Genomic DNA, 13,631 nt, shown 5'->3' with positions numbered 1-13,631 from the left:
AAGATGGGATACCAGAAGTGGGGGGACGTTTTGAAACACGGGAATAAGAAACACGTGGGAGTCTCCCTTGGAGGCGGAGATGAGAAACTGCCATGGCATAAGGGAGACCTTCTGTCTCTTTGAGGTAACGGATTTCCCGCTCGTTTAAATAGACCTGACAACGGCGAGAGTACGAAGGGTGAGCCTCATGACAGTTAAGGCAAGAGGGAGATCGATTGCAAGACGTATTAGAATGGTCATCGGCACCACAGACTGGGCATTCGGCGATAGATCTGCAATATTTCGCTGGATGGCCAAATCGCCAGCAATTTCTACACTGTTGTGGTGTAGGGATCACCTTTCGAACTTGTAACCGATGTCCTGCTATATAAACTGAGGATGGGAGTTCTCGGCTGTCAAAAGTTAAACGAGCCACATTGCTAGGGTATCGTCTCCGCCCACGGGCAGGAAGAACGTAAGTGTCTACCTTGAGGATTGGGAGATCTTGGAGTTCCAGCTGTTCTAGAATGTCGGTGCCACATGTCTGGAAATTTTGTTGAACTATGGTATGGGGCAGAATAACGGTACCACTACAAGAATTGAGGGAATGATGTTTTTCAAGGGTGACAGGAACAGTATCTATATGGGAAAGACGAGAGAGCTCACGAGCCTGGGTAGCATTCTGTACGGTAATGATGCGCGTACCGCTCTTAAGAGCATGAAAAGAAATATCTTTACCAACATGGCGTAGGAGTGCCTTGCCAATACTATGGTCAGAAAGATAGGCAGTAGAGGAAGTTGGTCGTAAAGTGAAGAATTTAGTCCACTGTTCAGTCTGAAACTGAGCGTGGAAAGGTAGTGAAGGACGTGTCGATCTTTTCTGAGAAGAACGAGAAGGTGAAGGTGGAGAAGTATCATCAGCGGGTAATTGTCGTTGACGTTTAGGCGTGGGACCAGAGTTGGTCCGACGTGGAACGGGTCGGCGATTTGAAAATTGCCGCACCGTAGAGGGAGAGGCCGGAAGCATAGTCAGAGGAGAGCGAAGGTCTGATAAATCGAAGGAGTCAGTCGAGGCCTCAGTACCTGAAGCAGGTGAGGAAACAGCACCGGCAATAGGTACAGAGGCATGAGGAATGTCTGAAGAGTGGTCCAAAGACGAGGCGGGGTCAGAACGGGGTGCGGTATCAAGAAGGGGCCCGGGGGTACCAGGTTCATGGACTAGGGCTGCCATGGTTAGGTTACTTCTTTCTTTTTGTTTTTAAGAAAAAAAAAGAAAGAAGAAAAGAAAATAAAAATAAAAAAAAGAAAAAAAAAGGGGGGACCGGGGAGGGATAGTTCCTAGGAGGAATGAAAGGGCCAGAAATCTCCCTCCGCGCCCAAGAGGACTCGACACCGCTAGTAGCGCAGATGCAGCATGGAACCCGTGCCATACCCTACCCTTCATGCCAGTAAACCAGCAATCTGGGATAGCAACCTCACATCTGCCGAGCTACCTCGGTGGACAAAAGAGAGGGCGGCCGGATATCCGCCACAAAGCATACCTCCTTCAGCCACCACCCCCGGAATCCGAAAGGTGGCTTCCAGAGATACACCCGTCGCCCAAAAGACACCCAAAGCTACTCCGGGATACCGGAGAGGGATCGGGACATCCCTAGGCAATCCAGATTCCACGGCAAACTACGCCACCGCCAAGAAACCTCAACGGAATGGGATCGACCCCGGTGTCCTTTCCTCTACCCAGGAACTAGCGTGCCTGTGGGAGAAATCCCAAAGGACAAAAAGAGGAAGGGCAAAAGGGAGGAGTGGGGAGGAGGAGGAGGAAAGGAAAAAGGGGAGGATGGGGAGGATGGGATAGGGGAGGGGAGATTGGGGGGTAATTAGGTTCGGTCTGAGGAAGAAGACCGATAGGTCTAATTCCTCAGACCAAGAGCCTCTTCACCACGCCAAGGAGCCCCCCTTGAAGAGGTGTTTTTGCAGAGGTGCTCAGAATACAACAGTTTAGAAGCATACACATATAGATACACAACATATCCCTCCAAACTGCCAATATCCCAAACCCCTCCTTTAAAGTGCAGGCATTGTACTTCCCATTTCCAGGACTCAAGTCCGACTATATGAAAATAACCGGTTTCCCTGAATCCCTTCACTAAATAGTACCCTGCTCACACTCCATCAGATCGTCAGGTCCCAAGTACCATTCGTCTCCATTCACTCCTATCTAACACGCTCATGCACACTTGCTGAAAGTCCAAGCCCCTTGCCCACAAAACCTCCTTTACCCCCTCTCTCCAACCCTTTCGAGGATGACCCCTACCCCTCCTTCCTTCCCCTATAGATTTATATGCTTTCCATGTCATTCTACTTTGATCCATTCTCTCTAAATGACCAAACCACCTCAACAACCCCTCTTCTGCCCTCTGACTAATACTTTTATTAACTCCACACCTTTTCCTAATTTCCACACTCCGAATTTTCTGCATAATATTTACACCACACATTGCCCTTAAACAGGACATCTCCACTGCCTCCAACCGTCTCCTCACTGCTGCATTTACCACCCAAGCTTCACACCCATATAAGAGTGTTGGTACTACTATACTTTCATACATTCCCTTCTTTGCCTCCATAGATAACGTTTTTTTGACTCCACATATACCTCAACGCACCACTCACCTTTTTTTTTTCCCTCATCAATTCTATGATTAACCTCATCCTTCATAAATCCATCCGCCGACACGTCAACTCCCAAGTACTATCTGAAAACATTCACTTCTTCCATACTACTCCTCCCCAATCTGATATCCAATTTTTCTTTATCTAAATCATTTGATACCCTCATTACCTTACTCTTTTCTATGTTCACTTTCAACTTTCTACCTTTACACACATTCCCAAACTCATCCACTAACCTTTGCAATTTTTCTTTAGAATCTCCCATAAGCACAGTATCATCAGCAAAAAGTAACTGTCAATTCCCATTTTGAATTTGATTCCCCAAAATTTAATCCCACCCCTCTCCCGAACACCCTAGCATTTACTTCCTTTACAACCCCATCTATAAATATATTAAACAACCATGGTGACATTACAAATCCCTGTCTAAGACCTACTTTTACCGGGAAGTAGTCTCCCTCTCTTCTACACACCCTAACCTGAGCCTCACTATCCTCATAAAAACTCTTTACAGCATTTAATAACTTACCACCTTTTCCATATACTTGCAACATCTGCCACATTGCTCCTCTATCCACTTTATCATATGCCTTTTCTAAATCCATAAATGCAATAAAAACTTCCCTACCTTTATCTAAATACTGTTCACATATATGCTTCAATGTAAACACTTGATCTACACATCCCCTACCCACTCTGAAACCTCCTTGCTCATCCGCAATCCTACATTCTGTCTTACCTCTAATTCTTTCAATTATAACCCTACCGTACACTTTTCCTGGTATACTCAGTAAACTTATTCCTTTATAATTTTTACAGTCTCTTTTGTCCCCTTTCCCTTTATATAAAGGGACTATACATGCTCTCCGCCAATCCCTAGGTACCTTCCCCTCTTTCATACATTTATTAAACAAAAGTACCAACCACTCCAACACTATATCCCCCCCCTGCTTTTAACATTTCTGTCATGATCCCATCAGTTCCAGCTGCTTTACCCCCTTTCATTCTACGTAATGCCTCGCGTACCTCCCCCACACTAACATTCTCCTCTTCTTCACTCCTAAAAGATGGTATACCTCCCTGACCAGTGCATGAAATTACTGCCTCTCTTTCTTCCTTAACATTTATAAGTTCCTCAAAATATTCTCGCCATCTACCTAATACCTCCATCTCCCCATCTACTAACTCCCCTACTCTGTTTTTAACTGACAAATCCATACTTTCCCTAGGCTTTCTTAACTTGTTTAACTCCAAATTTTTTTCTTATTTTCATTAAAATTTCTTGACAGTGCCTCTCCCACTCTATCATCTGCTCTCCTTTTGCACTCTCTCACCACTCTCTTTACCTTTCTTTTACTCTCCATATACTCTGCTCTTCTTATAACACTTCTGCTTTGTAAAAACCTCTCATAAGCTACCTTTTTCTCTTTTATCACACCCTTTACTTCATCATTCCACCAATCACTCCTCTTTCCTCCTGCCCCCACCCTCCTATAACCACAAACTTCTGCCCCACATTCTAATACTGCATTTTTAAAACTATTCCAACCCTCTTCAACCCCCCCACTACTCATCTTTGCACTAGCCCACCGTTCTGCCAATAGTCACTTATATCTCACCGAAACTTCCTCCTCCCTTAGTTTATACACTTTCACCTCCCTCTTACTTGTTGTTGCCACCTTCCTCTTTTCCCATCTACCTCTTACTCTAACTGTAGCTACAACTAAATAATGATCCGATATATCAGTTGCCCCTCTATAAACATGTACATCCTGGAGCCTACCCATCAACCTTTTATCCACCAATACGTAATCTAATAAACTACTTTCATTACGTGCTACATCATACCTTGTATATTTATTTATCCTCTTTTTCATTAAATATGTATTACTTATTACCAAATCTCTTTCTACACATAGCTCAATTAAAGGCTCCCCATTTACATTTACCCCTGGCACCCCAAATTTACCTAACTCTAACTCTATTTGAAACCCCTGACCTAATCCCATTTATTCCTCTCCATTGAAACTCTCCCACCCCCTTCAGCTTTGTTTCACTTAAAGCCAGGACATCCAGTTTCTTCTCATTCATAACATCCACAATCATCTCTTTCTTATCATTTGCACAACATCCATGCACATTCACACTTCCCACTTTGACAATTTTCTTCTTCTTATTCTTTTTAGTTATCTTTACAGGAAAAGGGGTTACAAGCCCATTGTTCCCGGCATTTTAGTTAAAAAGATTGAATGGAACTATAATTTATGAGCTTAAAGTATGGATAATTATAATATACGAACAAAGCCTAGGAACCAAGGGTGCTGGAAAATTGGTGTTGTACCTATATATGTAGCTTTGATTGTTATGACATTCAAATATTAAAAACTCATATTAATATACACATTATGCATTCTGAGATCATCTATCTGACCTTACCATGAAAAATTTAATGGAAAATTTCTAAGACAAAACATCGAGTTACATTGTATTAATGGAAATTGCTGACGAGATATTTATTCAGTGATGTAATTTAATGGTGTCATTTCACAGCACATGTGTGAGGTTGTGCTAGAAGGCTTAGGATTTCTGCAGCACAGCAGTGGAATTCCAATATCAGCTCTTTACACCACAACTGATCTACAGCTTCATCAGAGACATCCATTGCCATACTCGGGAATACACACGTTGTATAATGCATCTGTGCTGCCTTCATCTTCAGCTTCTGCTAAAGACTGGAAGCTACATAATATTCTGTCAAACTATTGGGAAAGAAATTGTAAGTACTGTACTATATTACCGTAAGTTCTTTTATGCAGTAAGTGCCTAGACAGTGATAGCACGTTTATTTTTTTATATCCTTTATTATTATTCTGTTCAAAAGTCCTAAACCTACATGGGTTATACAGCTCAACTGCTTTACTCAAAATAATTTTTATAAGTTTGTCTTCCATATTGACAGTTGACTGATGTAAGAGGCTTATATGTACAATTTATAATGTAAGTGTTATTTGCTATAGTATGTAGCTTTATTATTTATTGAATGTAGTTACATTTTATATGTTATTCTTGTCTCCAAAGTGAAGAGGTGAATTCAAAACTTCCCATATGCTTTGTTCACTTATTTTCACACCTCAGGAAGTCTACTAAAAGATCCATTCACATGCTGGACGACTTATGAAAGGCACATGCAGACAAAAATACAAGCATACAGAAATGAGCTTTTATTTGACTGCCACTTCACTTTAAATAGAGCTTTTCCATGATTTGAAGAAGCTCTGCTTAGAATGAAATGTTATCTAAATAAAGGCTAGTTCAGCATACTTGTTTTGTTAAAAAAATGTCCTGGCATTACACCCTTCAACCCATAGCTATACATAAGTAGAATGAGGCAATAAATACTGAATAAACTAGTGAAGCTGAAGAAGGAAGTTATATATATTGAAGGCTGACAGCATGGAAAGTTTTAGGAAGAGTATGCACGAAATCAAAATTTAAATAAATACTGTTAAGTAAAATAATTTCATATTTTGTAACAGGATTGTACACAAATTATATTCACAAAATGTACCAAACTCATGTGTGTTATAAAGCACTGCAAGGCTGAGGGAAGCTGTCAGTTCATTGCTCCAACAAGTTTCAGCATCACATTTTGTGTGTTTGCTCTTAACACTTAATAACTCTCTGATTCAGTGCTTGTATTAGAGATGTGTTTTGTGGTAAAAACACCACTTTTACGTTGGTACACATCCTGAAAAAGTTCTAGGCAAGTACAGGAATTATCAAGAATAAAGAGAACCTTCAAAGCAAGGTTCTTGCTGTGCAGGTAAAATATGACTTCTGGAATAAAGTGATGACTAAAACACTCAATAAATAATACCTTTGTCAATCATTATTATTATTATAATCAAAAAGAAGCGCTAAGCCACAAGGACTATACAGCGCTGCAGGGCAGGAAGGAAGCGAGGGCATCAGGTGGCAAAAGGGAGATGAATGAGTAATAGGTTACGGAAAACAGCGGGGCAGTGGATGGTGAAAGGGTAAAGGGCAGCAAGAGACTGAACTAGAAAGGGCTGAGGGGAGTGCGAAAAGTATCATCAGAGTTTGTGGAGTAAATCAGTCGTTGTCAAGAAGTCAATGAGAGAGTCAGGATTAAAGGAGGGTCCATCAGCAAGAAGGGAAGGTAAAGAGAGAGTAGTAGAACGAAGACGACGTTGGAGGTAAATTCTGCGTGCTCGTTGATAGAGAGGGCAGTCTAACAGAATGTGGCTAATCGATACTGGAACTTGACACTGCTCACAGAGAGGAGCAGGGTGCCTTTCCATGAGATACCCATGAGTAAGACGAGTGTGGCCAATGCGAAGGCGGGAGAGAGTGGTCTCCCAACCTCGGCACTGATGACAAGAAGACGGCCAGTAACCTATGCTCGGTTTAATAGAATGAAGTTTGTTACCGAGCAGAGTTGACCAACGTTGTTGCCAACGGGTGCGAAGGTGGGTAGCTATTGTAGCAAAATAGTCAAGAAATGGGACACCTCGATAGGAAATTGGTAGGTCATGTACTGCTGACCGCGCAGCAGTGTCTGCCTGTTCATTGCCCTGTATGTCGACATGACCAGGGACCCAACAAAAAACAATATCTTTATGTTTGGTAGAGATACGGCGTAGCCAAAGTTGGATACGGAGAACTAGGGGATGAGATGTATCAAATTTTCGTATAGCCTGTAGAGCACTAAGGGAGTCTGAGACTACTACAAATGATGACATAGGCATAGATGCGATACGAATAAGTGCTGCAAGAATGGCATACAGTTCAGCAGTAAAAATGCTAGCTGAAGATAGTAAATGTCCCCGCACGACGCTGTCCGGAAACACTGCTGCGAATCCGACGCCGTCTGAAGACTTAGAGCCATCTGTGTACACAGCAGTGGCATGAGAATGGGAATGGAAGTGATCAAGAAAAAGAGAGCGGGAAGCCACCGTAGGCAGTTGAGCTTTCGAGCAAGGGAGTGAGAAAGAACAGACCCGAACAGCTGGAACTTCCCAGGGGGGTAGGGAAAAGTGAGATGCTACATGAACATATAAAGGTGGTAACTGAAGGGAAGACAAGAGTGAATGTAGGCGAAGAGAAAAGGGACGGAGCAAACAGGGGCGGCGAACGAATAAAGAATGTCTACTAATATCGGTGACGATTCTATAAATGGAAGGATTGTGTAGATCGTGAGAGCGTACATAGTAGCGAAGGCAATGGGCATCACGGCGATCAGACAAGGATGGAACATTCGCTTCTGCATAGAGGCTCTCAACAGGGGAAGAGCGAAAAGCACCAAGGCACAAACGTAAACCTTGGTGATGGATAGAGTTAAGGCTAGAGAGAGTAGCAGGAGAGGCCGCGGAATAAATCTGGTCACCATAATCGAGTTTCGATAAAACGAGGGCTGAATGTAGGCGAAGCAGAGTTCGACGATCAGCTCCCCAGGAAAGATGAGCAAGGGTTTTAAGAAGGTTTAGCCGGCTGTGACAAATTGCCTTCAGAGAGGTTATGTGAGGTTTCCAGGACAACCGACGGTCAAAGAGAAGGCCTAGAAACCTGACTGTATCACGTTCGGGGATACGGGAGCCATAGAGGTACAAAGGATGATCGGAGATAACAGAGCGTCTAGTGAAAGTAATTTGGTGAGTTTTGGTACTTGAAAATTTAAACCCATGCGTGGTGGCCCAAGTGGAAACACGGTCGACCGCATGCTGGAGAGAAACTGCAATAAGATGACAGTCAGCGCCTGCACAAGCAATAGCGAAGTCATCAACATAGAGTGATGACCAAACATTGGGTGGAAGAACAGAGGCCAAATCATTTATAGCAAGGAGAAAAAGTGTTGTGCTTAGAACACATCCCTGAGGGACACCTTCAGCTTGGACGAAGTCCGGGGAAAGAACATTATTGACTCGAACACGGAAATGTCTGTCAGTTAAAAAGTTCTTAAGGAAGGATGGTAGATTGCCTCGGAGGCCTAAGGAATGGGCCTGGGCCAAAATATTATACCTCCAAGTTGTGTCATATGCCTTCTCAAGGTCAAAAAATATGGCAATAACTGAGTGATTATTCGCAAAGGCATTACGAACATACGTATCCAAGCGAAGTAAGGGGTCTATGGTAGAACGACCCTTACGAAAGCCATATTGACTAGCGGAGAGACTGTTGTGTGTCTCTAAATACCACATTAAACGTCGATTTACGAGACGTTCCATCACTTTGCAAACTGCACTAGTAAGAGCGATGGGGCGATAGTGGGAGGCATCATGTCCAGTAGTACCCGGTTTGCGGAAAGGAAGAACAATGGCAGATTTCCACAGCTGGGGAAGAACTCCTTGTGCCCAAATAAGATTGAAGAGGTGTAAGAGGACTACAAGGGCTGACCGATGTAAATGTTGTAACATACGAATATGAATGTCGTCAGGCCCAGCTGCCGATGATCGGCAAGCTGAGAGCGTTGCCTCCAGTTCTTGAAGTGTAAAAGGCACATTATACTGTTCTTCTCTGAGAGAAGAAAAGTCCAAGGGCACTAACTCTCTGGCAGACTTTGAGGAAAGAAACGAGGGGCATAGATGGAGCCCTCGGGAAATACGGACCAGATGTGTGCCAAGTTCAATGGCAACGTCGAGAGGGTTTGCTACATCAACACCAGCGACCCGTAGAACAGGAGCTGGGTCAGGAGAGTATTTACCACTCAATTTCCTCACTTTTTTCCAGACTGCACTCATAGAAGAAGCAGAGGTGATGGTGGAAACATAGTCTCGCCAACAAGTGCGTTTAGCTTCACGGATGACACGGCGAGCGATCGCACGCTTCTGCTTAAAATCAAGAAGTCTCTCAGCGGTTCTATTGTACCGGTACCTGCCCCATGCAGCACGCTTCAAACGTACTGCACGAGCACAAGCGGGAGACCACCAAGGCACGCACTTCTGAGAATGCCTGCCTGAGGTTTGGGGTATAGAATGAGAAGCTGCGGTATAAACTGACGTCGAGAAGATGTGTAGGAGCTCATCAATGGAGGATGAAGAAGGAACCTCACTAAAAGCAGTGAGGTGTGAGTAAAGATCCCAATTTGCCCGATCAAACTGCCAGCGAGGGCTACGGAAAGGTGGTGAATAGGAAGGAGAAGTAAGAATGATCGGAAAATGATCGCTATCATGTAAGTCTGGTAGAACAGACCAGGTGAAGTCTAGTGCAGTGGAGGAAGAGCAGACTGATAGATCGATGCAAGAGAGAGTATGAGTACGAGGATCAAAATGGGTGGGAGTACCCGTATTTAAAACATGGAGGGGGTGAGAGGCAAGAAAAGCCTCCAACTGAATGCCACGTGAGTCACAATGAGACCCCCCCCAGAGGAAATGGTGGGCATTAAAATCACCAAGTAACAGAAGTGGTGGTGGTAAGGATGAAACAAGAAAGGCAAAGTCTGGGATAGAAAATGCTCGAGAAGGAGAGAGATATAAAGAACATATTGTAAACCACTTATTCAAGTGGATACGGGCTGCAGTGTAATGCAGCGATGTATGGACAAATAGTTGACAGTACGGAATATCATTGCGTAGAAGAAGGGCACTTTCATTAAAGGTCCCATCTGAGAAAGGATCCGAAGAATACAATAAATTATAGCCTGAGATAGGTTGGAAAACAGCCGAGTTTAATTTTGGTTCTTGTAAGCAAGCACCAACAGGGGAAAACCTGGAAAGCAACATCTGAAGCTCACCCCGATTACCCCTGAGGCCGCGGATATTCCACTGTAAATAGGCCATGATTGGCGATGAAGAAAATATCAGGAATCTGTAGGTAAAGGCACCTACGGACTAGAGGGGTTAGAAAAGTCAACGTGTGGTGGCATTGGAAGATGTTCAAGTAGCGAAGGAACGGAGCGTTGCGAAGAATGGGGTTGTGAAGATGGAGGAGAGGGAAGAGAAGGAACAGGAAGTGAATCAGTGTCCATTGAAGGTTTAGTCTCTGCAATATATTCTGAAATGGCTTCAAGTGTTTCTGAATTCAAAGATGTATGGGAGACCATATTGGAGATAGGAGGAGGAGGATGAGTAAAGATTGGGACAGTAATGGACTGTACCAAAGTAGAGGGGGAGGGAAAAGTGTAAGGGACTGGAGATGAAGTGTGGGGGGGGACAGAAGAGGCAGAAACCTGGGAGGTGACAAAAGAGGGAGAAACTTGGGAGGGGACGGGGGTGGAAGGCATAGTACGAGGAGGAGGGTGAATCTCCACACTTGTAATAGAGCCAGAGAGAGGGGAAGAACTAGGTACAGAGACTGGAAAGGTAAAGTGTGGAGGCGGAAGAAGGGAAGGAAGGGGCAAAGAAGATTTGAGCAATGTGGATTTTTTGGACTTCTGAGTAGAGGGGCGATTGGTATTAGGTGTCGTACGAGGTCTTGTCGATACTGGGGCTTGTGAGGAAGGACGCGAAGATGTGAGAACAGACTGAGTTGTAGTCGGGACGTCAGAGCCAAGGACAGCAAAAGGATTAGATGCCGTAGTGGCTATGGGAGGGGTAACAACAGAGGAGGCTGCAGAAGATGGGACCCCAGAAGTGGGGGGACGTTTGGAAACACGAGAATAAGAAACACGGGGTAGTCTCCCTTGGAGGCGGAGATGAGTAACTGCCATAGCATAAGGGAGACCTTCTGCCTCTTTGAGGCAACGGATTTCACGTTCATTTAAGTAGACCTGGCAACGGCGGGAGTACGAAGGGTGAGCTTCATTACAATTAAGGCAAGATGGAGGTTGACTGCAAGATGTATTAGAATGGTTGTCGGCACCACAGACTGGGCATTCGGCCATAGATCTGCAATATTTCGCTGGGTGACCAAAACGCCAGCAATTTCCACATTGTTGCGGTGTAGGTATCACCTTTCGAACTTGTAACCGATGTCCCGCGACATATACAGAGGACGGGAGTTCTCGGCTGTCAAAAGTTAAACGAGCCACATTGCAAGGGTAACGTCTCCGCCCCCGGGCAGGAAGGACATAAGTGTCTACTTTGAGGATTGGGAGATCCTGGAGTTCCAGCTGTTCAAAAATGTCATTGCCACATGACTGGAAATTCTGTTGGACTATGGTATGGGGCAGAATGACAGTACCACTACAAGAATTGAGAGAAAGATGTTTTTCAATAGTGATAGGAGTAGTATCGATATTCGAAAGGAGAGAAAGATCATGAGCTTGGGTAGCATTCTGGACAGTGACGATGCGCGTACCGCTCTTGAGAGCGTGAAATGAAATATCTCTGCCAACATGACGCAGGAGCGCTTTGGCAATACTATGGTCAGAAAGGTAGGCAGAAGAAGAAGTTGGTCTTAAAGTAAAGAATTTAGTCCATTGTGTGGTCCGAAACTGAGCGTGGAGAGGGAGTGCTTGACGTGTCGGTCGTTTCCGAGTAGAATGGGAAGGTAACGACGGAGCATCATCAGGAGATTGACGTTGGCGTTTAGGAGTAGGACCGGAGTTGGTCCGGCATGAAATGGGTGGGCGATTCGAAAATTGCCGTACCGTAGAGGGAGAAGCCGGAAGCATAGTCAAAGGAGAGCGGAGTTCAGACAAATCGAAGGAGTCAGTCGAAGCCCCGGTACCTGAAGCGGGTGAGGAAACAGCACCAGCAAGAGGTACAGGGGCATCAGGAGTGTCCGAAGAGTGGTCTAAACACAAGGCAGGGTCAGAATGGGGTGCGGTATCAAGAAGGGGCCCGGGGGTAGTGGTTTCATGGACTAGGGCTGCCATGGTTAGGTTACTCCTTTGCTTTTTGTTTTTAAGAAAAAAAAAGAAAGAAGAAAAGAAAATAAAAACAAAAAAAAGAATAAAAAAAGGGGGGAGCGGGGAGGAATAGTTCCCAGGAGGAATGAAAGGGCCGGAAATCTCCCTCCGCGCCCAAGAGGACTCGACACCGCTAGTAGCGCAGATGCAGCATGGAACCCGTGCCATACCCTACCCTTCATGCCAGTAAACCAGCAATCCGGGATAGCAACCTCACATCTGCCGAGCTACCTCGGTGGACAAAAGAGAGGGCGGCCGGATATCCGCCACAAAGCATACCTCCTTCAGCCACCACCCCCGGAATCCGAAAGGTGGCTTCCAGAGATACACCCGTCGCCCAAAAGACACCCAAAGCTACTCCGGGATACCGGAGAGGGATCGGGACATCCCTAGGCAATCCAGATTCCACGGCAAACTACGCCACCGCCAAGAAACCTCAACGGAATGGGATCGACCCCGGTGTCCTTTCCCCTACCTAGGAACTAGCGCGCCTGTGGAAGAAATCACGAAGGCTAAAAAGAGGAAGGGCAAAAGGGAGGGGTGAGGAGGAGGAGGAGGAATGGAAAAAAGGGGAGGATGGGGAGGATGGGATAGGGGAGGGGAGAATGGGGGGTAATTAGGTTCGGTCTGAGGAAGAAGACCGACAGGGCTAATTCCTCAGACCAAGAGCCTCTTCACCACGCCAAGGAGCCCCCCTTGAAGAGGTTTGTCAATCATGCTGACTGATTTGACCTCCATATAACTAGTGAACATTTTTTATCTGTACCTCTCAAAGAACAGGGAATCTTGGGGCAGTAAATACACATAGGCTTATACTTAAAACTGCTTGATGTATTGCTGCAAAAGTAGCAAGCTGAAGCAATCATTTGCTGCCTCAAATCCCAGTACATTTTTCTCTTACTTGCTAATCATCACTTACTGTGCCTCATAGTCACTCCTGCAGATAATTTCCTGCAATTCAGCAGAGAAATTTCCTGCAGCCATGTGATCAACAGATGTACTTTCATCAGAAAATTTAATATTGTGCACCTGACTGCACAGTTGTAACTTATTGAAGCAGCCAGTACTCAACAAGCACTCTTGTTCAGACCTTCCCTCATCATACACTGTTATATAGTACTCTAAGGCTTTTTTTTTTTTTCCCCTTAAGATGAAATTAAGTGGTGGATCT

General features: G+C 44.8%; 1 protein-coding gene across 1 annotated transcript in view; it reads left to right on the top strand.

Annotated features, from left to right (window-relative positions):
* The window catches only part of LOC128689596 (transmembrane protein 231), an 86,252-nt gene that overhangs the window by 61,186 nt on the left and 11,435 nt on the right, over nucleotides 1-13,631 (top strand). The window contains exon 4 of the mRNA XM_053777961.2: nucleotides 5,203-5,428. Within this exon, the coding sequence (XP_053633936.1) occupies nucleotides 5,203-5,428 (226 nt within the window). The remainder of the gene's footprint in view (nucleotides 1-5,202; nucleotides 5,429-13,631) is intronic.

Source organism: Cherax quadricarinatus, chromosome 1 (genome assembly GCF_038502225.1).
Source record: "Cherax quadricarinatus isolate ZL_2023a chromosome 1, ASM3850222v1, whole genome shotgun sequence".
Taxonomy (NCBI): domain Eukaryota; kingdom Metazoa; phylum Arthropoda; class Malacostraca; order Decapoda; family Parastacidae; genus Cherax; species Cherax quadricarinatus.
Note: the sequence above shows the minus strand (reverse complement) of the source record. Positions and strands in the feature narration are given on the sequence as shown.